We start from the raw sequence: 20,854 nt of genomic DNA on the forward strand, positions 1-20,854 counted from the left end.
GTACGTTATTATAAATATCTAACATATTGAACATTTGACTAATCGGGTCGACGCTTTCAACATACCGACGTAAGAATTATTCGAAAAAATGATGTTATTGACGATCGCTATCTTTCTGGGCGTACACCGCATCAGTTTAAAGAGAAAGTAAACATTACAAAGAATAGATAAGATTAGGACAGCTTTTAATGTGGAGTTCGAACCAGATAAGCAACATTTCTGTCTGTAGAACAGGTACCACAGGTCGCAACATGCCAGGTGAGTTTTAAAACACGTCACCTATCCAATAATCGAGTAAATTAGAAACGCAGTACTGCCTCTTGACATTAACTTTGAAACTTGAGCAAACGTCTTCGAACACTATCAATTTTATTCAAACGGTCCAACTGGACATAACTAATCTGTTCTTTTATTACAATCGATATAATTGTTAAAATCCGGCATTGTTAATTACATTTCTGAGAATTAAGAAAGCTAGCGCGATGTCCGATTTCACAATCCGTATCTTGTGCCGGATATTAAGTAAACTATACTTTATTCGACAGTAATTCTCGAGCTTCATTGTAGGATAACAAGACTGCTAATGGATGTCTTCGATAGAATTTGATTAAAAATCAGTATCAACTCTGACCAAACTTTAGCAACTGAAAAGGCTATCATACCATAATTTGAAGCAGAAAGGAGGAAGAAAGAAATTTACGACTTTTTATACCGACATAGAATTTCGATGCTAGGGTCTCTGAACGAATCGGTCGATTTTTCCCAAGGTTACAGATGGATCCCCAGAACAAAATCGGACGGTGTGCCCGATAAAGCCGTTGTCGGAGGTCGTGACTGCGATGGAACTACAATCTACGTTGGCAGAGCCTATCACGAAGGTGACATGCTGCCAGCGAAAGTGATCCCCGAGAAGAACGTCGCTTATGTTTGTTACAACGGAGAGGAGCACGCCAAATACGACTACGAAGTAAGCATACCGAAAAATAACCAGACCTTTAAGATCTGTGAAAAAACAGTATCGAAGACAAGGATTTCGATGGGACATTAGCCAGCATTGTTTCGAATACCGCACAGATAGATTGTCATTAGAGTAGATTGCGAGCCTGTGCCTAAGGTCCTTCCTGTTGCGTTTTAATCCCCGATATCCAAGCCGTCTCTCGAGTCGATGGAAAGGGAAACCGATTAAGTTCAAGGCGGACTTGCGGGTAAACTGGCCGGTCCATTGATTTTTCGCAAATAATCGATGCTTGCCCGGTTGGCCAAGCTTGGTCTCGCGGATTTCGTGTCAAGGCAACGGATTTCCATCGCGAAACCGGAAGAACCGCATTAACCCTAGCGGATCCGTTCTCTCAGGCAATTTCTGAACGTCTCGGAGATCGATCGAATGGAAGCAAAGAGGAAGTGTCTAGACAAGAGAAGATCGCCCGAGCCAATTTCAATTGTCGGTTTATTAATAATTCTAAAGTTCCCCGAACGTTATCTCTGTATCGCGAGAGCCCCGCCGTTCTATCGATTCATCGGCGCGATTACCCGGTTGTTGATCAGACACGTCGATAAACGCCTAATCCACAAGCAAATACTGTACTCACTTCTCACGGATATGCTGTTATTTCAATCCGTCGATAGCGATGCGTCGAGATTACAATTTTTCACGAGACTGATTTTTCTGTAGTAAGAAATAAAAGCGGGGAACGTGTGGCATTAGCATGACGATTAGGTGCCGCGGAGAACAATTGTGTACGCACACCGGTGTTCATCCTGATTTATCGGCATCGAGGAATCTCTATTTCCGAGCTGCATAAATTGTCGATTCATTTGCATTCGACAATTTTTCTAACAGTTCTTGCGATGACTCGCGAATTCGTTATCCCCAACACGTTCGTGACGGTAATTGACTGTAAAAGCTGCCGCGTTATCCACGGTTCCCATCGATCGCTCAGAGTCGTCTTTCGGTTCCCACGGATTCTAGATCGCGGGAGGCGAAAAGATGATTACGCCGAATCGGAGACGACCGCGGTAACAGCCGCTGCGGTACCAAAATGGCCGACTTCCGCCTCACGCCCGTTTCGAATTCCTCGATCGCATTTGCAAGATATTCGCGCAGGATTCCGCGAAATTTTCGCGCGCGTGTTCCAATCAAGGATAATGAATGATTTCGTTCGTCTAGGTGTTGCTTCCTACAGAGTTCGGATGGGAATTCGCCAGCAATGGAGACGTGCCCGGTAACGCTGTACAGGCAGGCTATACCGACAGCGGAGAAACGCTATACGTCGGTCGCACTTTCCACAATGGATCGCAAACGATCGGCAAGGTGAGACTTCGATCAATTTTGAAAATTAACATACCGTTCTCGCAGTCAGCCGAAGTCCCACTCCGTCGGGCTGCTTCTGCCACCGCTTTTCATCGGAGGAACGATTTTCTTTGCAGATCCAACCGAGCCACAACTGTCTCTATATTCCCTTCGATGGTGAAGAGCTGTCCTTCCGAGACTACGAGGTCCTGGTCGTCGTCTAACTCCGAGGCACAGCAACTTTACGCATCGACGCACAAGCGAGAACGTTTTCGATACGCGGCACCCTTGAAGCTCGCACGAGCGCTTCACCGATACTGACACGAAATCGGAAACACGTTCGATGGAATCGCAAAACAAACCCGTTTCTTATCTTTGCCGATTAAGTGAAAACAATGTGGCTCGACGCGAAGGCTGAACGTGCCTGCCCGAAAAAGGTCGCGGGTCACGTCTTGATTTATTGTAGGCCATTTCAACGAATAAAGTATCATTGGAACAAAAAAAAAGAGAAGGTATCTGTCATTCAAAAGCCCCACGTAAATACCTGTGGAACGCAATATCCTACGACGTGTTTACTACTTCTCCTATTACCTACGACTACCGTTATTAACCGCCCCTTTATATTTTTCTTTTTTTTTTTGCGGTTCGTGAGAATCGGACAGTCACCACTTTTGTCGACGGTGCACGCAATTCTTACGAAACCGTTCGCGGGAAATTGCGATGTAGCCGGTCGATCGTTAAATAATGTTACCCGTGAACGAAAATCTACGATTAAATTGAATATCTAGTCGATCTGCCACGATTACGGGAGTTCGCGTTCGATCGTAATCTCGGCAGATGATTCGAAGAAGGAGATGGTTCCTCCTCGATTCTCGAGGTTTGCAATCGCGACAATTCCAGGGAGCGCGATGAAGAGCTAGGTTGTTCGGTGAAGAAGACCGGTACCAGGTCGAGAATTATACCAGCGTGTCGTGCTCGAACCGGTGTGTTCCGAGTCGGAGATCGAGCGGATGCTTGAGGGAAACATCAAAACAACGGGTCTACCGCGCGGCTCCGGGTCGAATATTTTATAGCGACACTCGAATTGCGAGCATTACTCACTTGACGACGTCATACGATCAACTCGAGAGTCAGGGCCGTAATCGACTGCCACGGATTCCACGGTAGCAGTCCATGGTATCCCCTGAACTCGTCCACTGTCTAGCCCATTTTCGAAAAATGCGGGAACGCGGTTCAAGGACGACGGGAGATTCGAGAACGTCGAAGGGTTCGACGATGTCGAACGGTTCAAGGACAGCGAAATCAGTCGAATGCGAACGAAAACGATGACTCTGAGCAGCGACGATTTTCGCGGAATGCCGGCTCGGCTGGATGATCCAGAGGGAATTCGAAAAAATCCTACGGCGATTGACGATGGTACGAGCCACGGTAATTGGCAATTCGTCGCAATTGGTCCAGCAAACGTTACCAGGCCAGAAAGGTCCGAGCAATCGTCGCTGCCACTTGATGGAATCTTTGATTCGTCGTTCTAGGTGGCCGAGAGTCTGCTCGAGCACACGGCCCTGCCTGAAATAGGCTCCCGGACCGTAGAAGACAAGACGACGGCCGTTGTGATTATTTTATCAACAAATTGCCACATTTAACGCGGCACCTCCGCCAGCCTCTAGCCTACCAGCCTGCCCGTTTCAACGGTGCTGCATGTTTACCCTCGGCACTCGGATCTTCCAGCGACCATTTTTCCGTCCAAATCCTGACCGGAAGTCCGAATCAGCTTCCTCGAAGAAGCAGTCAGCCGGTGCAACTGCTTCTTCGATCGATCCTGCTCTGCTTCTCGTAAAGAACGTCGCGCAGATCGGCCTTAGAATTCGATAGGAAATTCTCTGCCATCTTCGCAGCAAAGTTCTAACCGGAAGTTCGCGTCGAGTTTCTTGAAGAGGCTTCTGGCTATATGTCGCACTTGTTGCAACTGCTTCGTGCTTCGTTCTTCCACGAATGGTTCGTCTGTTCGGTTATCTTATTCGCTGGCGTGCGTCTTCAGCGACGCCGAGTCCTCGGCGATGGCGCGCAGGTTGACCTTGACCCGAAAAGCGTCGTCGAACAGAGCGGAATCGGAAGCTGCTCGCGCGTGGTTGGGCACGGTGACGAGGCGTCTCCCGATTCGGCGACGTTTGCGCCGATCTCGTCCGAGCTGGGTGGTTGTACCCGACGAGAGGGTACGAAGCACGTGGAGAGGGCCCCGAAAGAGGACCAGAGGGGACACGAGCCAGCAGCAAGCAGGGAGCAGGGAGCTGGATGACGGTGGAGGCAGGCAGAAGGCAGGAGGCAGGAGGCAGCAGGCCTGGAGGTGGCGAGGAAGAGGAAGGGAAGGAGGCAACACGCGTCTCGTAATGCACAATGGTGCATTAGCCAGGAGTAGACGGTCAGACGGTCTCTCCCGCGGACCGGCTGAAACGGAACCAAGCGGTTCCAGCACAGTAGACCAGATCCGAAAGGACCGAGCCGAACATCGTACAGCCGAAACAGTTCTAAGGGAACAAATCCCGACATCTCCGAGCGTTCTTCCGCATTGGTCCGCATGAGTCGTGGTTTGATGAGTCTCGAACAGGCTCGGGAACCAGCACGAGACCTCTCAGAGCTACCGAAGAGATCGTCCGAGCCACCGATGCCACAGTGACGGAGACGGGACCGCCTGCAACAGAAAATCTGCGTCAAAAATCGAAAGTTAGCGGTATCGGGGGTGCGAAGGAAGGTAGCGAAGGGAGTATGGCTGACGCGGCAGCAAACAACCAGGTAGTAGCAGCCACGAAGAAGAAGGAGGAATTGATCGTGGAACAATCGGTGGTATGGAAGTCGATGACGGTGCGGCAAAAGTGGGCCTACTTCACCAGCAGCATCACCGTGGAGCCGGTGATGGCCTGCTACGTGATCCCCTGCATGCTGGCGTCCCTGGCCACCCAGAATCTCAGCCTGGAGAAGGCCTGCAGAGTGAACCTTGCCTACTCGGACGAAGTCTGCAACGCCCTGGCCAACAGAAACACCACCGGCTACGAAGCCGAAGAGACGGCGGTCCAGCAGCTGGTCGCCGGCATGCAGACCTGGAAGATGGCCCTGACCAGCGGTCTGCCGACCATCCTGATCCTCTTCATGGGCGCCTGGAGCGACCGGACCGGCCTTCGGAAGCCGTGCATGCTGCTGCCGATCGTCGGCGAGTTCCTCAGCAGCGTCAGCATGCTGCTCTGCACGTACTTCTTCTACGAGGTACCCATGGAGGTCACCGCCATCTTCGAGGCTCTCTGGCCGGCTCTGACCGGCGGCTGGTTCACCATGTTCATGGGCGTCTTCAGCTACATCGCGGACATCACCACCGTCGAGTCCAGAACTCTGAGGATCGGCGCAGCGAACGTGTTCATCTCGCTCGGCATCCCGATCGGCATGGCTCTCAGCGGTATACTGTACATGAAGCTCGGGTTCTACGGTGTCTTCAGCATCTCCACCGTGTGCTACATGCTCAGCTTCATCTACGGCCTGGTGGTGATCAAGGAGCCGCCCAAACTTCACCTGAAACAGAAGAAGCCCGGTCAGAAGAAGATGTCCGTTTGCAAGTCGATCCTCAACTTCTTCGCGTTCAAACACATCGAGGAGACGTTCAAGGTCGCGTTCAAGAAGGGCAAGCACAACAGGCAGAAGAGGGTGCTTGTGCTCATGATGATCGTCATGGTCGTCATCGGTCCCGTGTACGGTGAGTCTGTGACCGCTTCTCGAGCCGGTGAACCTCGAGAAATCGATCGATCGAACGATTTTTGGTTGGAACGAACGCGTCAGCATTTGCCACCCGGGTGAGAATAAAATCGAACGAGCAAAGTGAGACGAGCAGAGAATCCTCGCCGCTTCGGCATTGTTTTTTCGCGCGTGTGATACACGTCGAATGGCGAGAGGTTCCGGCCGAAACTTTCTTCTAGAACAGCCGTCCGCTGTTAGATAAACGAGGAGAGCGCCGCGTCAGACTTTCAATGAACTTTGAGAAGCAAGTTCGTGTTTCACTCCCGGCCGAATGAAAGTGGGAAGAGTTTCACGTAACTCTTGTTGATCGTGCTGCTTCTATTGCGGTAACCGCGAGCATTTCACGAAGTAATTGCAGTAATTCGGCCGCGACCGACTGTCGAAGGGAAAGTGGTATAGGAAAACTGGTATACCGGTCTAACGAAAATAATATTGCATTAACCGCACGGAAGCCCGCGTTGCATCGTATCATAGCTCGCAAACTTCTCGTTAAAAGGAGACCGAACGAACGAATAATCGGCGCCGTTCGAAAATTCGCGATCCACGCGAAAACTCGCGATCGAGGGCCGGGGCTAGTTACAGCTTCGGTTTGTCCCCATTCCGACGAACCAGCGGCATGTTAATGCGAGATGACAATACCGCGACCGATTGCATCGTCAATTACGGATTATTAGCGCATCGTCGGTTGGTATTGCGGCGGGGAATTCAAGGCAACTTCGTCGTAATTTCATTAGGCCGATAATGCACCGGGAACATTATAATGTTCCGCTACGTGCCCGTTGGTTCATAAAGTCGTCCGATCCCGTGGAACCAGCGTAATCTTTCCGCGAGGCGACCCCACGGTGCATCGCGGTGCATCGCGGTGCACCCCGGCGCACCTCGGAGAACAGGAGAAAGTTTCGCATCTCGTGGCGCAACGAGATACGCGCGAGCTTTCCGAACATTCTCCGCACCCCGATTGCACCGTTTCGCGGCCGGGGCTAATTGATAATTCGACGAAGCGAGCCAGTTAATTCGTCAATACACGGCAGCCACGCGAGATAGGCATGTTAATACCAATCGTCGGAGACATTGTGTAATTGGACCGTGGAATTGCCGGACGCTAATTAAATCAAGCGTCACCATTAATTCGATCAAGCTGAGGACTCCCTTTCGACGGTGGTTCGCGCGTGGCCTGATGCCCCGCGCGCTTCTCAATCAGTGAAAGTTTCTCAGCCGAGTCTCCGGCTTCCTTTTTCCATTTCCGGAGTCTCGTCTGAAAATAGATCAACGGAAACGGCTTTCGACCCAGTTTCTTATCGCCGCGATCGAATCGCAATTAGGATCGCGACGGTGCGAGCGCGTGTCCGGCGAGCACACGCGGGATGGTTGCCCGACGATCCCGTTGCAACCCGTTCTCTCGCATCTTTTTCGTCGCGCACACCGTCGAAGAACGTTCTACGCCTCGATGGAATTCATCCTTCTCTCCGGGAACTAATCAATCTTACCGCCGAGTCCTTGATACAAACTTTCTGCTTTGCACAATTTTTTCGCAGAGCCCCTCGATTACACGTTTCGTCGAGCAGAGCGCGCGTTCGCACGTGTTGCGAGAGCGAATGGAAAGTATCGTCGATCGATCACTCCGGCGACGTCCCCGTCGCTCGTAGCTCGAGAAGCGAACGAGTCGGAACAGCTCCGTTGTTCGGGATCGTTTAAGGAATAAAAAGCACGGGCGCTTCTGTTCGCGGTAGTACCTACGCGCGAAGTCAACATACCTATTAGAACTATATTCTGCGCGTACGAATGCTAATACGGTCTGATGACTTAAGTACTCTGATGTAATTTCAGATCTTTGACCGTCGGAAATAAGCCTAGTCTTGGCCGAAGGGTCCGCGTTCGTATTGCCGCTTTCGTTCTCCCGCGCGAATCGCCGTGATCCCACGATCGATTCTATGAAATAGATCTCGCGAGTAGACCGACGGATCCATCCCCGGCGTCTCCTCTTCTCGGAGCTAGACTGGAAACACGGGGAATAGAACGAGCGAGCGAAGCTCGAAAGCTGATTGGATTCTGGTTTAATGAAACAAACTGGATCGCACGGGTCGGTAAATGCTCCTCGAGCGTCCGACGTTGACGTTGACGTTCGCGTTGACGTTGACAGACGTCTCAAATGAATCGCAAAGAAGCGAACGCGTGGGACGATTCAATCTAGAAATTCTTCACGGTTGTAGCCTCTAAGCAAGACGTGATCTAACCGTCCCGGACGTGTTTTTCGACTGCGGCCGGTTGCTTACCCGTCACGAAACCTGCCACGAATTATCGCATGGATCCGTGTTAAGGGCAGATTATTCTCAATTGAGTCAACTCGAAAATTAGGTTCTTCGTTTGAATTCTCTGAATCGGCACGGGGATTCTTGGTCATTACGAGCCGTGTGAACGCGAGCCGTCTGGAGCCACGGTTCCGGTTAAAACATGGCCATCGACGATCCATCGATCGCGATCTCTCTCCCGCGAACGATCTGCGGCATTTTCATTCGCAGACCGTCCCGCGAGGAAGCCTCCGGAAAATATGGTAAAAAAACGCGCGAAGAAACGGGAGCCGATCTAATTGGCTAGTAACAATTAGTCGACGCGCATCACCGTGCAACATCAAAAGCCAAGGCGTTATGCTAATTAATTATTACTCATTGCATCGCGTAGCATCGCATGGCATCGCGTTCGAGTCTGGATTTTCCTTTCCTGTCAGATTCAACGGCAGATTAATGCCGGCGGCGTTAGGATTACCAGATTTTTCCGCGGGGCCGAAACGATCGCAAAGAAAACAAGACAATGATGTGATAACGACCGAAACTCGACGGAAACGATTAAACGGAGACCGGTGATGAACGAACTTGTTGTGTAACACGCCGGCGCATTCTTATGTAATGCTAGGATAATAACGCGTCGAAAATGACTCGGGATCAAGTTGATCACGATGCGGAATTTCGTGGTCGATCGCTCGATCGCTCGCTCGCTCTTTTAGGATCCGTCGATCCATCCTAATAGATGCTTCTAGGTGAAACGCAGAGATCGAGGCCGTCGCGTGATTCGCGAGCAGCGTCTGTTCTCCGGTGGCCTTGGACTTTCGAGGAACGTTGAAACGCTGGACGAAAAAATTCTCCATGGCTAAGCGCGCGAGCGCGATCTTCCGCGTGTAATTTGCAATTGAACTTTTCGAATCAGCTACGCGCCGTTTCGCCGATAGCGCAGCAACATTGCAGATGCAACGTTGAACGTTCAGCTGCAATTCTGAAAAACGTTTTGACCATGATCTTTCATGCCGTACGAGCGGAACCGTCCCACCCACATAGGATTGTCCGGTGGTTTGCAAAACTACCGTCGATTCTCGCGTGTGCGAAAATGCTCGTCCTTTGCAACAATGGCCCGATGAACTGCGGCCCATCCGATTAACATTCGTGTTTCGGTGCGCGGATCGGCGTACACTGACGACATGCTCTCTTGATTCCAGGTGAAATGGTGGTGATGTATCTTTACATGAGGTACAGGTACCACTGGAACGAGGTGAAGTTCAGCATGTTCACCACGTTCGCGATGGTAACCAATCTGATCGGTGAGTGAACCAATTAAAAATCAATTGTCGTTAACGGTGCCGGCGAAACAAAAGCCGCAATTACAGTCGCGCAGAAATAATTACCCGTGCAATCGGCCGAACGTGTAATTCGTGCACCAACAAAGTAGCCGCGGCGGCGATTGTCATCGGGAACAGGCAGAGAAAATTGCTGACTGAAGACGCTTCCGCGACAGATTTCCCTGATGACATTTAATTTCTGCATCGTTCGCATTGTTTGCCGCGAAGGTTTTCTTTCTTTTACGCGGAACCGCGATATCTTCGTTTTGATTACGTCGAACACGTGAGGGAATTATACACGGTGGAGCGACGGAGCGTGCTCGCACGTGAGGTTGCATCCGCCATTTATCCGCCGCGATGCAGCGAGACGCATCTTCGTGCGTGGTGCAGCGTTGCACGCCAGCTGTACCCTTGTCCTCACTCTCCTTCTCTCTCGAGCTCCATCTCCTACAAACATAAAAATGTCATATTTCCATAAAAATGTCAAACTAAACACTGAAATCCGCGGTAGCCATTTTCAACGACACCAGCCTTCGAACACCAAAGTGCATCAAACTTGTATAATTTATTGTGCGGATGCATTTTAACATTTACGGCTCGAAACGCAAGAGTTACTGCCGATTTAAATGAGAAACACTTGCCGCAGGCACCGCGGTTTCGGTCGGCGTGTTCAGCCACATCCTGAAGATCGACGACGCGATCGTTGGGATCATGAGCTCGATGAGCAAGATCCTCGCTGGTTTCGTCTACGCGTTCGCCACCACCGACTGGATGATCTATTTAGGTAAAAGGGAGCTCTACTGTACGATCGTCGACAGGCTAATTGCGGATCGTTTTTTCTTTGAATTCCAGGGGCAATCGTGGAAATCGTGAACGGGACATCCTTCATCGCGATGAGATCGATAGTGTCGAAGCTGGTGTCCGCGAACGAGCTCGGTGAGTGATCCATGGATCGACGAAATAAGAAACCAATGTACGCTTCTACCGTTGCGCGCGCGTCCGGTGCAATTAGCGATGCATGCGAACGCGATTAGCGCGTACGGTGGCAAAAGTCAACGCGCGATCCGTAAACACGAGGACAGAAACACCTGCGTTGAGTTTGCGGATAGTTGGGCGACGCGTCAGAGATAGATCGATCGGCTAGAAGGAAAATTACACGGATGACAACGTTGTTCGATGCTTCCTGAGACTAACGTTTAACATTAAACCTAACGAACTCTGAAAGTAACTAACGTGTGTCGCTTTATAATGACGAAAAGACTGTATTTACTTCCGGCATTTTTATTTAAACGCGCGCTTGGATGAAGAGATCGATTCGTCTTTGTAATTTCAAAATTTTCCGACAACGTTTATAAAATGAATTTGGCAAAGTTAGGCGAACACGCGAGATCGGTGCAGCTTCCCGATGACGTTACAAGGAAGAATGTGTAACTCGCAAAGTTGTAAGTCGGGTTTTTGGGGAACGACGCCTTGGAAACACGATATCATTAACAAATGACTTTGTGCCGGTGTAACGTGGCAATTTGCCAGGAATTATGGGAATTGTACCCGTTCGAAAATGGCGCGGTAACCTTCGCAGTAATCGGACTGTTTGCTGGCGTTTCACCTTCGTCCCCGCTCGCCGTTACCACGGAACCGTGTAAATAGAATAATTTTATTTGATCTTATCCTCGAGCCAATTTCCCACGGACTTTTCTCTTAAGCGGCGGCGGCCTAACGAGGTTTTCCTGTCCTAAGTGGTTAAACAGTCGAACGGAGGCCTTAGAAATTCTACCAGCAATTTGTGAATGGTTCCGCAGGCAAAATGAACTCCTTGTTCGGTGTCTGCGAGTCGCTGATGCCGCTCGTCTACGGGCCAATGTACAGCTCCATTTACGGCGCAACCATGAAGAGTTTCCCGGGGACGTTCTTCATCGTCGGCGCCTGCATGACCATGCCCGCGGTCTTCGCCTTCTTGTGAGTCCCTTCTCGGCCGACGCAGCTTTTTTATTAATCCTTTCAGGACGAACGTCGACGTCTCCTTCCGGAAGTTGCAAATCTATAATTTAAATTAGCGTTAGTACTTTGAAAAATTCTTGTCCGCGAAGATTTGATTCTGAATAGGATTCGCGTTGTCTATTCGCGAGAAGAACCCCGGTTTCGGGTCGTGTTCTCCGACGAAACTGACCGAACGTTTTCGAACAGCTGGCTGTACACGGAGCACCGAGGGGATCGCCAGCTCCTGGAGCAGGAGAACAAGTCGAGCAACAAAGTGGACGGGCAGGAAGTCGAGGGCGATTCTAAACAGAACAAGTGGCAGATCTCCGGCGATAAGAAAACCGATGTTCCTACGATGAACGGGGTGACCAACGCGGCCTTCGAGGCCGACCGTTAGCCGAACTTAAGCTCGAGACGCGCAATTTGATCGGAAATTCATTCGGGAAAGTGTAATTCTCGAGTGGATGAGAGAAAGACAGAAAAACGGTGGGTCAATGAGAGGGAAGAGAGCGAGAGAGACAGAGAAAGAATGCGAGAGAGACAGCACACCCAGAAACTCTGTCGAGCGATCGCGAAACGAACAGGTTTAACGTACTATTTTTTTCCGGTTCTTAAGTTGCGTTGCGAACGAACTCTTTTTTTTTTCTTTATATTTTTCCTTATCTCGAAACTCAAATAAAGGATAACTACTTGGGCAACGGTGTTTTGCGAACGAGATTCGAAAGCGTCGGAACAGAAATCGTCGATCGATCGGTCGATCGTCCGCGAAATTGGATCACGTTTTATTCTTCTCTCCTTCTGTGTATTCCGTTCTGGAAAAGAATGCGACGACCTGACGAAGCTATCCTTTATTTCCAGTTCTAGTACAAGCAGTCTCCGGTACTTAAGCGAATTGTGACAATAGACGAAACACGAAACAGAGGTATTATCTGTTCGAGCGTATCAGTATTACGAACGCATACATCTCCCCCGCTTAGCTGCTAACTAATTCACGGACAGTTTCATCCTGCGCTCGATGTATTTCTTTCGGCGCCTTGGCTGCCAGGCATACGGGTGCCATGATCTTTTTAGAAATTCAAATTCCAAATCGGATTAGAGACCGTCGTCGACTCGAGAAACGGGAAAACTTCGAAATTGTTTCGCACGATTGCGTGGCAGTCAACGTGCAGAATGACGGAGAGATTTTCCATTTCCCAGGGGAGTCTCGCACGCGAGCCAGATATCGATTGTACATTTTTATTGAATAGTATTTATATTAAGAAGCCGCATCATTTCCGTACGTGTATTATAGCTTCTTGTGATATAGTACAATAGTTTTGTATTTAGGAGATAAATAGTGTTACGGAAATAAAAAGTTTTCATTGACCATTGCACGCGACGATCTATTACCGAAAGATTCATCGAACTCCGGGGATCTACCTCGCCGACAATCCCCTAGATCCCTGCCTTGCCGTCGTCCGTACGAAAAGTTTTCCAAACGGTTGCGTCATCGTTGCCACAGCTTGGCAACTCTCCCGAACGATTATCAATCTCTTGAAAGTGCTGCAACATGCACAAATTTAATTACCGCATGTACAAATGTTGCACAACGAATTTCGAAAGATATCCAAGGAGAATCATCGAGCGTAAACAGCCGGCGATAACGAGTCAGGAAGCTAAACAAGCTATATCTTATCTACATAAAAAAGAAAGACAAATTTTTCCTCCAAAGATAATCGGAATTTCTGTACTATCGATCCTCGTCCCCTTCTTGTTTACACGTGTAATTGAAAAACTGAAACATTCGATGGAAATGAGAGCTATATACGAAATAAAATGGTTGCGGCGATTTGAAAATTTGAAAAGCGCGTGGCACGCGCATCGATCGTTGCGTCGGTAAAATCGATGCGGGTTATCATCGAAGATCGATTATCCGACACGCCATATTATGCAGACCGCGGTAACGCGATCGTTTGCAGGTAAATAGGCATTAGAATTCACGAGTAGTAATTTGAAAATTTGAATGTCGCGTGGCGCGCGCATCGATCGCTGGTCGGTAAGATCGCTGCGGATTATCAGCGGAGGTCGAATCGCTGGCAAGGTGCACGATCAGTGTGCAATCGTGTTCCCGATGACTGTGCGTCACGTCACGTCACGCTGGCCAAGCCACAGTAACGCACCGCCGTCGAAGCGAGGTGGCATGATGTGAAGGAATTTGGATCGTGCGAACTTTGTACAAATAGTCATAGAGTTGACGCGCGGTTCGTCGTATGTGCCGCCTCGTATCGCCGATAAAGCCGAACACAGTTGAATCGCGATCGCTATCCCGAGCACCTACGAAAGAGTTCGCGGCTACCCTCGTGCGTTTTACCTCGTGTTCGACACGAGGTCGACGGAAATCGGGACACGGACGACGGGGTCAGGTTTTCTCCGAAAAAGTTACGTCGGCCGCAGAGAAACGACACTCTCCTTTTCGTTCTCTATCTCTCTCGCTCGTTCCCTATCTCTCTCTCTCTCTCTCTCTCTCTCCCTCTCCCTGTCGATCTTGCACGCGGAGACGGCGTTCTTTTATCTCCGTTGTTAGCGCACACGGACGGACAGAGGCATAAATAAGTGAAAACGTGAACGTCGAGCGAAACGACGCTCGGCCAGCAAAGGTGAGCGAGATTCGGGGAAACTAGACTGAATCCATTTTCTTGACAACGGTCCAATTGCAAGCTGTTGCCGTTGCCTTGAATTCTTCGACCAGATGAACACACGTCGTCCGAGAGACTTATGGCACGCCGATCTTTCAGGCTACAGTTCGTCGTAACGTATATGTGCTTGGATCTTTTTTTGGCGGCTTCGTGATTAGGGGCTGAAAGAACCCTCGCAAGTTCTGGATGAAGATTTTATATTCATTGCGTAACAAGAACAGAATTATTTTGATCGCCTAGTTGCAGCAAGATTTCCTTGGAGTAACTTCTTCTTGTAGTTCTTATTTTATTTTATTTTCATTGTAATATTGAATCGTTGCAACGTTTCAAAGTTGCTCGCGGGTCTTCCAACTCTTTCGAGGATTTTCACGCTTGCACAAGCAAGCATTAACGTTCGAGCTAGTTTTATACGCTTTTTGCAAATACTACTATCGGGTAACGTCGTGGAATTGCAGCATGTGGTTCTACTGGGCCGGAATTATGCACTCTTCTGTAAATATGTAACGATTTCCGAAGGAAAGTTATCGGTTACGATAAATACTCAGGCGATACCACACAAACTTATCGGGATCGCGTAGTATCGATATTGCAGCTGGTTTGCTAATAATATAGTTATCGATGACGATAAACTACAAGTTACTTTGAAAAAGCCGATCCGAATCGTTGGTTGTTCGTTCTCACGCAAATTTTGTTCGATAAAAAGCTGCCTTCCTTTCGCAAACGCTCGAGGTGGTCGCAAAGTCTTTATTATCGTTAAAAACCATACCGTTCTCGCTTTATCTACCCGGAGCGACAGGCATACAAATTATGAGTTCATAACAATGAATGCAAGACCGGTTTCCGCACAAAATAGCTTATTTTATGTTCACGGTAGAACGATGTTGAAAAGGTTCTGAGTATCGGTATAGGCTTCGTGGAACGGTCGAATGATTCGTCCCCAGGATTGCTGTCGTGCCGGTTGGTTGTTGCCGGCGAGAATCATTCGAGAACACTGTGCACGCGTTTTGAAAGTTTATCGGATCCAGGAAACAGCTGAGCGAGAGCTTTATCAGAACCAGCATGGATGATTAATTCGTCCCGTGTGGTATAATATCATCGCATTACATTATCGACGCTTGGTTGACCCTTGTACAGATGCTCGGAACGCATTGCGTTTATCCACGGCCACGTAATCGGTTCGTTCATCATTGTTTTTCAGTGAATATCCTCGTTTCGCGTGCATTTTAAACGCCCGGCGTGGTGGTAGCGTCATCAAACGTTTCGAATTACCAATTCCAATGATTGATAGTGACTTAATCACGTATCCACTCGATTGCGTAAACAATAACTGTGCGATGCATATCGACGACGCTATCATAATCGGATACCGCGGATGTCCGCGTTTCAATTCGCATTTTTATAATCCGGATTTCGTTTTTTTTTAAATGACCGATATACGAGACTTCAATAATTGACATCATTTTGCTGGCGCGCACGTTGCAGACGCGTAAACATCTGTAGTCTGTCCGCGACAATTCCCGCGATTTCTATGGAGCTCGTGCATGTCGCCTTTTATGTACACGGCTGACTTATCCAGTAAAACGATCTGATTCTGCGAAAAATTTGCGTTTCTTACCGACGTAAGTTTAAGAGAACAGTCTCGCAACTGTTCCTTATTAATAACGGTGAACTATCGCCTGATGCAAACCCTTGATTATTACTGCCGAAGGCAACAGAGCGTTCATTCGGCCATTTCTTTACGTCATAAAAAACGAATGAGAGGTCGTGGTAATCTTCGATGATCAATTTAACGTGTCAATAGAATCTGCCGACGGGCTCGACGGTCTCGATCGTTTGCTTGGGCGCAACCATTTGCCAAATTAGTAACAATTAAATCCGTCGCAGTGGTGTGACTATGACCAATCGGCTGTCTGAGGATCAACGAGCCTTGATTACCAATACTCTAGTTTACGTTGTCTTCTCTGTACATCAACTCCCGCGTTGGTAGCCAGTTGGCCGGTATCATCGCGCGAGAAAACAAGCACTAGACTACGCATAATCGTAATTAAAGGTCGGGGAACATATCCTTCAAATGTCGAATGACAAATAAAAACAGTAAATCGCTTTCATAATTGCTTTTGCCGAGGAAGATGAGCTAACACGCTTTCATCTTCCTCCAGGTGTATATTTCTGATTTGTCCGCACCGAGCTTCTTAAGATTCCAACATATTCGCTTTTAACCGAGGGCAAAACTAGTAACACAAAGACCAAATGTTGAGTCATCACAATGAGGAACAACAATGATGGAATGATTTAATACGACGATGACTAAGTATATCTAGTTTCTTTGCCGCGAAACCGTAAAATCCTTCGGCAACGGAAAAGTTGAATATTCATGATAACCAGATGGTCAACCAATATTTGAAAGTTTTCAAAACGAGTTTCCTGTTCTCTCTTTTTTGTCTTGTGGAACTGACTTTCATGATTCTTCTCTGTTGCAGCTTAAAGGGATGCCATCAAAATGGGCTTGGATCATTTTTAATCTCGTGATCTGCGCGACTGCGTCCTTTGAACATGACTCATGGAAGGCTTTCATACAGTTAACAGAATTCGATTACGAGGATACCTGTTTCTCTACCGCTGAAGCTGAATGGGCGTTTGTTAATTCTCCGTCTAACAAGACACTGTCCATATGGGTGAGTCTCAGATAACGTATTAACTTATTTACATTCGTAAATATTTATGTATTCGTTTTGTTTTACTGAATTTATGGCAAAATCAAATAGAAAATTGTATACGTTTGTAAACTTGAACTGTTCTTGTTTTGTAATTATTTTGTCGGTTTACAGGAAGAGAAACTGGTAGATTATGCTAATTTCAAACACATACAACAAATCGAGGTTGTTAATAGTCCCAGGGATAATAATATTAGCGATTCCTCCTCGCAATATAAATATGATGTTGCTGTAAACATAGGAGATGCTCTATTGAACAGTAGTGATTTTAGAACAGTAAGATGCATTTTGTTAAACCAAATGTTTAAAGCACACCGTCATAGAAAATTTGAAATGATCTTACTTTGCAGCTTGTTCACTTTGCTGGGATAGCAGAGTTTAAAAGATTATCTGCAGTGTGTAAGGTATCCTTGACCAACTACACACATAGAGGTACAGATATTAGATAACTAATACGAATGTATCAGCTAAGTATTAAAACTGTCGACATTTTCAGATGTAGAACGCGTGCTGCACTTCAGCAACAGTGCTGAAGAGAAGAAAAATGTCTGGATAGCATGGCACCATGAGTTATCTGGCTTAGCTAAAAATATTACAACTGTCCTCCCAATTGTTGAACAAGCTGCCAAAGAGAATGGTCAGTGTTTGAAAGAGAATAATTTAATTTTATATCTGCTCAACGACAATATAGCTAGCAGTATATTGTTTTAGGTGCCCCAGATTTTATACAATACTGGGAATCGTTGAGTGGATACAAAAACGGCTACGAGAATATTAAATACGAATGGAGCAAAATCACTAATCTTCATAAAAAGATACTACGACATGTATTGAACAATTTGTCTCATAAGTATAATTTCCATGCAAATGAGACAATCCCAGCCTATCTGCTTGGTGAGTTAATATTGCGGGACAATTGAATTAATAAAAGAAGAAGTTTCTTATAAACTTTACCTCATCGTTGTCTACTTAGGATCGTTGCAAGGAAACGACTGGACCCCGGTTGCAGTGGATGTGTCTCCTCATCCAGACCTAGTGCATAAAATAAAAAAGAATCTTTGGAAAAGAGTATGCAATGATTACTTTAATAATAGATGAACGTAGATTAAAACATTAATTAAACATCGTTTCAGAAACTTCTTGGTAAATCGTTGTACGAAATTGCATCTCATATGGGCGCACAATTATTAAATAATGTCCCACAATATGAATTTTGGAGAAACAGTAATTTTAACGGGCATTGTCCATCGAAACTAATTCATTTTTGCAAGGATAGTAACGTGAGGTGTGTACTGTAGGCTAATAATGAACTACACCTGCATATTTTGCATAATATTGAAACTAAATATCCTTATAGGGTATCTACTTGCTACCAACCTACATTGAGCAATTTTCTTTCGGCTCACAAGAATATAGGCAAGGTGTTATTCAATCAAATGTCTGCGGATAATGTTCCAGTACTTACTATAGCCAATAGATACTCCGGTAAGATTAGAATGTTCAAAAATATTATATTTGTTGTAATAATGGAAATTAACATCTATGCAACTTTGTAGTTTTAGAAGAAGGTGTAGCAGAACTGTTCGGTATCCTAGCAGCCAGTCCGGCTTGGCTAAACCACTCTCGCATTATAGATAATTCAGTCGACAATGATCAGCTTTTAATGGTATCTCTAATGATAACTGCATTGGACGTACTACCTCGACTAGCTTATTATATGTCGGCGGACATGTGGAGAATCAAGGTTATTGAAACCGGCATGAAGCCTGAGAATCTAACGTTATCATGGTGGCAGCACAGGTATCAATTTGCTAAGTATTAACGCGACATAGGAATACATTTTATTAGATATTGATTTTGAACGTTCGTTCAAGGCAAGAATACGAAGGTCTGAACAACAATGGTACGGAAATACCCACGTTCCTAAATGACGATTATATCACCAGCAATAAACCATATCTCTCGTAAGTAGCAGTAATGATTAAACATATAATTGTTCTGATTGATACTTCCACGTTATTGACGTAAGCGTTAATTTTGCAGTAAGATAACAGGAACAATTCTTGCCTTCCAATTCTATGAATATCTTATGGAATCCACGGAAGTCAGATACGACACCATCGTAGGAAGACAATCGAAAGCTGATATTATGTGAGTATCAACAAAAATTAATAACACTTTTGTCAATGACAGAAATTTTTCGATCGAAATAGGAAATTAACGATTATTTTTTTTCTCACTGACAGAAAAGTAATTCAAAGCGGAGGAAGCAACGAGTGGTCAGAAATAATCAAGAAATTCTTAGAAATAACAGAAATATCCGTTAATCCAATTCTATCGTTTTTCTCTCCTTTGGAAGATTTGATCGACGAGTTGGATGAGGATTTCAAGTATAAACCAATCACCGTTAAGGAGTCAGAGTTGCAAGAATTAGAAAAGAAGATAGTTGCAGAAGTTAATGCCCCTACAACGACCACTGTCACGCCAAGAACGGTAATCAGGAGAAAAGGAATAGTAACCCCAACGCCTTACAACAAAGAAAATAGTCTAAGGGCCAATGCGAATGCCGTATCTAACAACAACAAGAGCTTAGCGTTGAAAACATCCGTACACGCGACGGAGCAGAAGTCTGAGAACCATAATTTATCGGGATCAGAAGTGTCAACTAAAGTTCCTTTCGATGAGTCATTAGACAATAGTATAGACCCTGACCAAGACACGAAACCAAAGATGAATACTAGTAAAGCGGTGTGGGCGGTAGGAGCGGTGCTCCTGGCGACGATAGTGATTTGCGTAATAGCGATCTTCGGTCGGCAACGATGCCGCAAAACGCCGAAAAATAGACGATACGTTTAACCAGCAGGTCAGGCGGAAAAGCATATATTTATTGTTCTTTGTATTTAGATTGTAAGATCTCCTTTTTTAACCGAATAATTTATCGTCATTCAAAGAAAGACATTATATAACTGATTGGCAATATCGTGAGAGATCGTACATTCCTTAGGCTGCTCTTTGCGGAACGAAAACCGAGGCTACACACTCAATATACAGTTCTTTCGCCCAATGAGCAGCACGCACAACAGAGAGAATGTCCAAGAAAGGGAATCAGACCTCCGATGCAAGAAAAAGTATTAATCATTTGCGTTCTTTTTGAGTACGGAATAAAATTTATTTAATTTAAACCGCGATATGTAAATACATATACCTTAATCACTTGCCTTGCGACGTTGTTCTGTGCTTCCTGAAGTTTGAAAATTCAAATATTTGGCGCGCCGAAAGCAGTATTGCGCGCGCTCTGTCACGTGACCAGCCATGCCGCCATTATTGTGTCTCCATTGAATCTGCAACGAACGAAATAATATTGAAATTCTATTGTGAGGCAAGGGGTTGATATTGTTTTCAGAAAGAAAATTTTATATATATTATATACACACTGTTTTTTTTTTGTTGTATTTCATACCGAATTATGCACAAATAGATCACGAATTGTAGTATAAAAGTTGATCGTGTATGCCAAGTACAACAGTGTTCCTCTACAAGTATGCCAAACCGTAGTGAAAACAAAAAAAATGAAAATCGAATTGAACAAGATTTTCGAATATTTTCCGCCTTCTATTTTCTGTAGATCCTCTAGAGAATTATGCGTCAGAAAAGTCTTCGTAAATTCAAGTCTATAGTGAAGGAGTCTATCCTTAAAACGTGTACATAATCATTGAACAAATAGTAGAATAAAAAAATGACGAGAACGTATTTATTCGAACGTGTCAAAACTTCACAGATCGTACAACATTTTTCTACCATTCATACGAAA

At 46.4% G+C, this 20,854-nt stretch overlaps 3 protein-coding genes and 1 long non-coding RNA gene across 8 annotated transcripts; 3 read left to right on the forward strand and 1 right to left on the reverse strand.

Moving 5' to 3' along the window:
* Nucleotides 1–189: 189 nt before the first annotated feature.
* Nucleotides 190–2,801, forward strand: LOC117226527 (natterin-4). The gene is made up of 4 exons (XM_033480979.2): nucleotides 190–258; nucleotides 768–967; nucleotides 2,168–2,311; nucleotides 2,428–2,801. Exons 1-4 carry the CDS (start codon nucleotides 252–254, stop codon nucleotides 2,512–2,514), a joined length of 438 nt encoding a protein of 145 aa, XP_033336870.1. The 5' UTR covers nucleotides 190–251; the 3' UTR covers nucleotides 2,515–2,801.
* Nucleotides 2,802–4,664: 1,863 nt separating this feature from the next.
* LOC117226518 (putative peptidoglycan muropeptide transporter SLC46) lies at nucleotides 4,665–13,027 on the forward strand. The gene is made up of 6 exons (XM_033480965.2): nucleotides 4,665–6,029; nucleotides 9,558–9,659; nucleotides 10,324–10,461; nucleotides 10,530–10,613; nucleotides 11,477–11,633; nucleotides 11,862–13,027. Exons 1-6 carry the CDS (start codon nucleotides 5,054–5,056, stop codon nucleotides 12,049–12,051), a joined length of 1,647 nt encoding a protein of 548 aa, XP_033336856.1. The 5' UTR covers nucleotides 4,665–5,053; the 3' UTR covers nucleotides 12,052–13,027.
* Nucleotides 10,943–18,077, reverse strand: LOC143258760 (uncharacterized). The gene is made up of 2 exons (XR_013032583.1): nucleotides 17,998–18,077; nucleotides 10,943–11,715 (listed from the first exon to the last, which is right to left on the reverse strand). It is a non-coding gene; the product is annotated as an uncharacterized LOC143258760 (long non-coding RNA).
* Nucleotides 13,786–20,793, forward strand: LOC117226508 (angiotensin-converting enzyme). 5 transcript variants are annotated; one of them, XM_033480898.2, is made up of 13 exons: nucleotides 13,786–14,290; nucleotides 16,810–17,004; nucleotides 17,158–17,319; nucleotides 17,394–17,475; nucleotides 17,540–17,680; nucleotides 17,755–17,937; nucleotides 18,017–18,111; nucleotides 18,177–18,328; nucleotides 18,401–18,528; nucleotides 18,600–18,843; nucleotides 18,918–19,007; nucleotides 19,087–19,194; nucleotides 19,290–20,793. In XM_033480898.2, the coding sequence occupies exons 2-13, from the start codon at nucleotides 16,819–16,821 to the stop codon at nucleotides 19,897–19,899; spliced, it is 2,181 nt and encodes a 726-aa protein (XP_033336789.2). In that variant the 5' UTR covers nucleotides 13,786–14,290; nucleotides 16,810–16,818; the 3' UTR covers nucleotides 19,900–20,793. The 5 variants fall into 5 exon arrangements, with proteins under 5 accessions (XP_033336789.2, XP_033336787.2, XP_033336788.2 ...); XM_033480896.2 differs by lacking the exon at nucleotides 13,786–14,290 and adding an exon at nucleotides 14,394–14,441; XM_033480897.2 differs by lacking the exon at nucleotides 13,786–14,290 and adding an exon at nucleotides 14,505–15,413.
* Nucleotides 20,794–20,854: the final 61 nt, after the last annotated feature.

Source organism: Megalopta genalis, chromosome 2, assembly GCF_051020955.1.
Source record: "Megalopta genalis isolate 19385.01 chromosome 2, iyMegGena1_principal, whole genome shotgun sequence".
Taxonomy (NCBI): domain Eukaryota; kingdom Metazoa; phylum Arthropoda; class Insecta; order Hymenoptera; family Halictidae; genus Megalopta; species Megalopta genalis.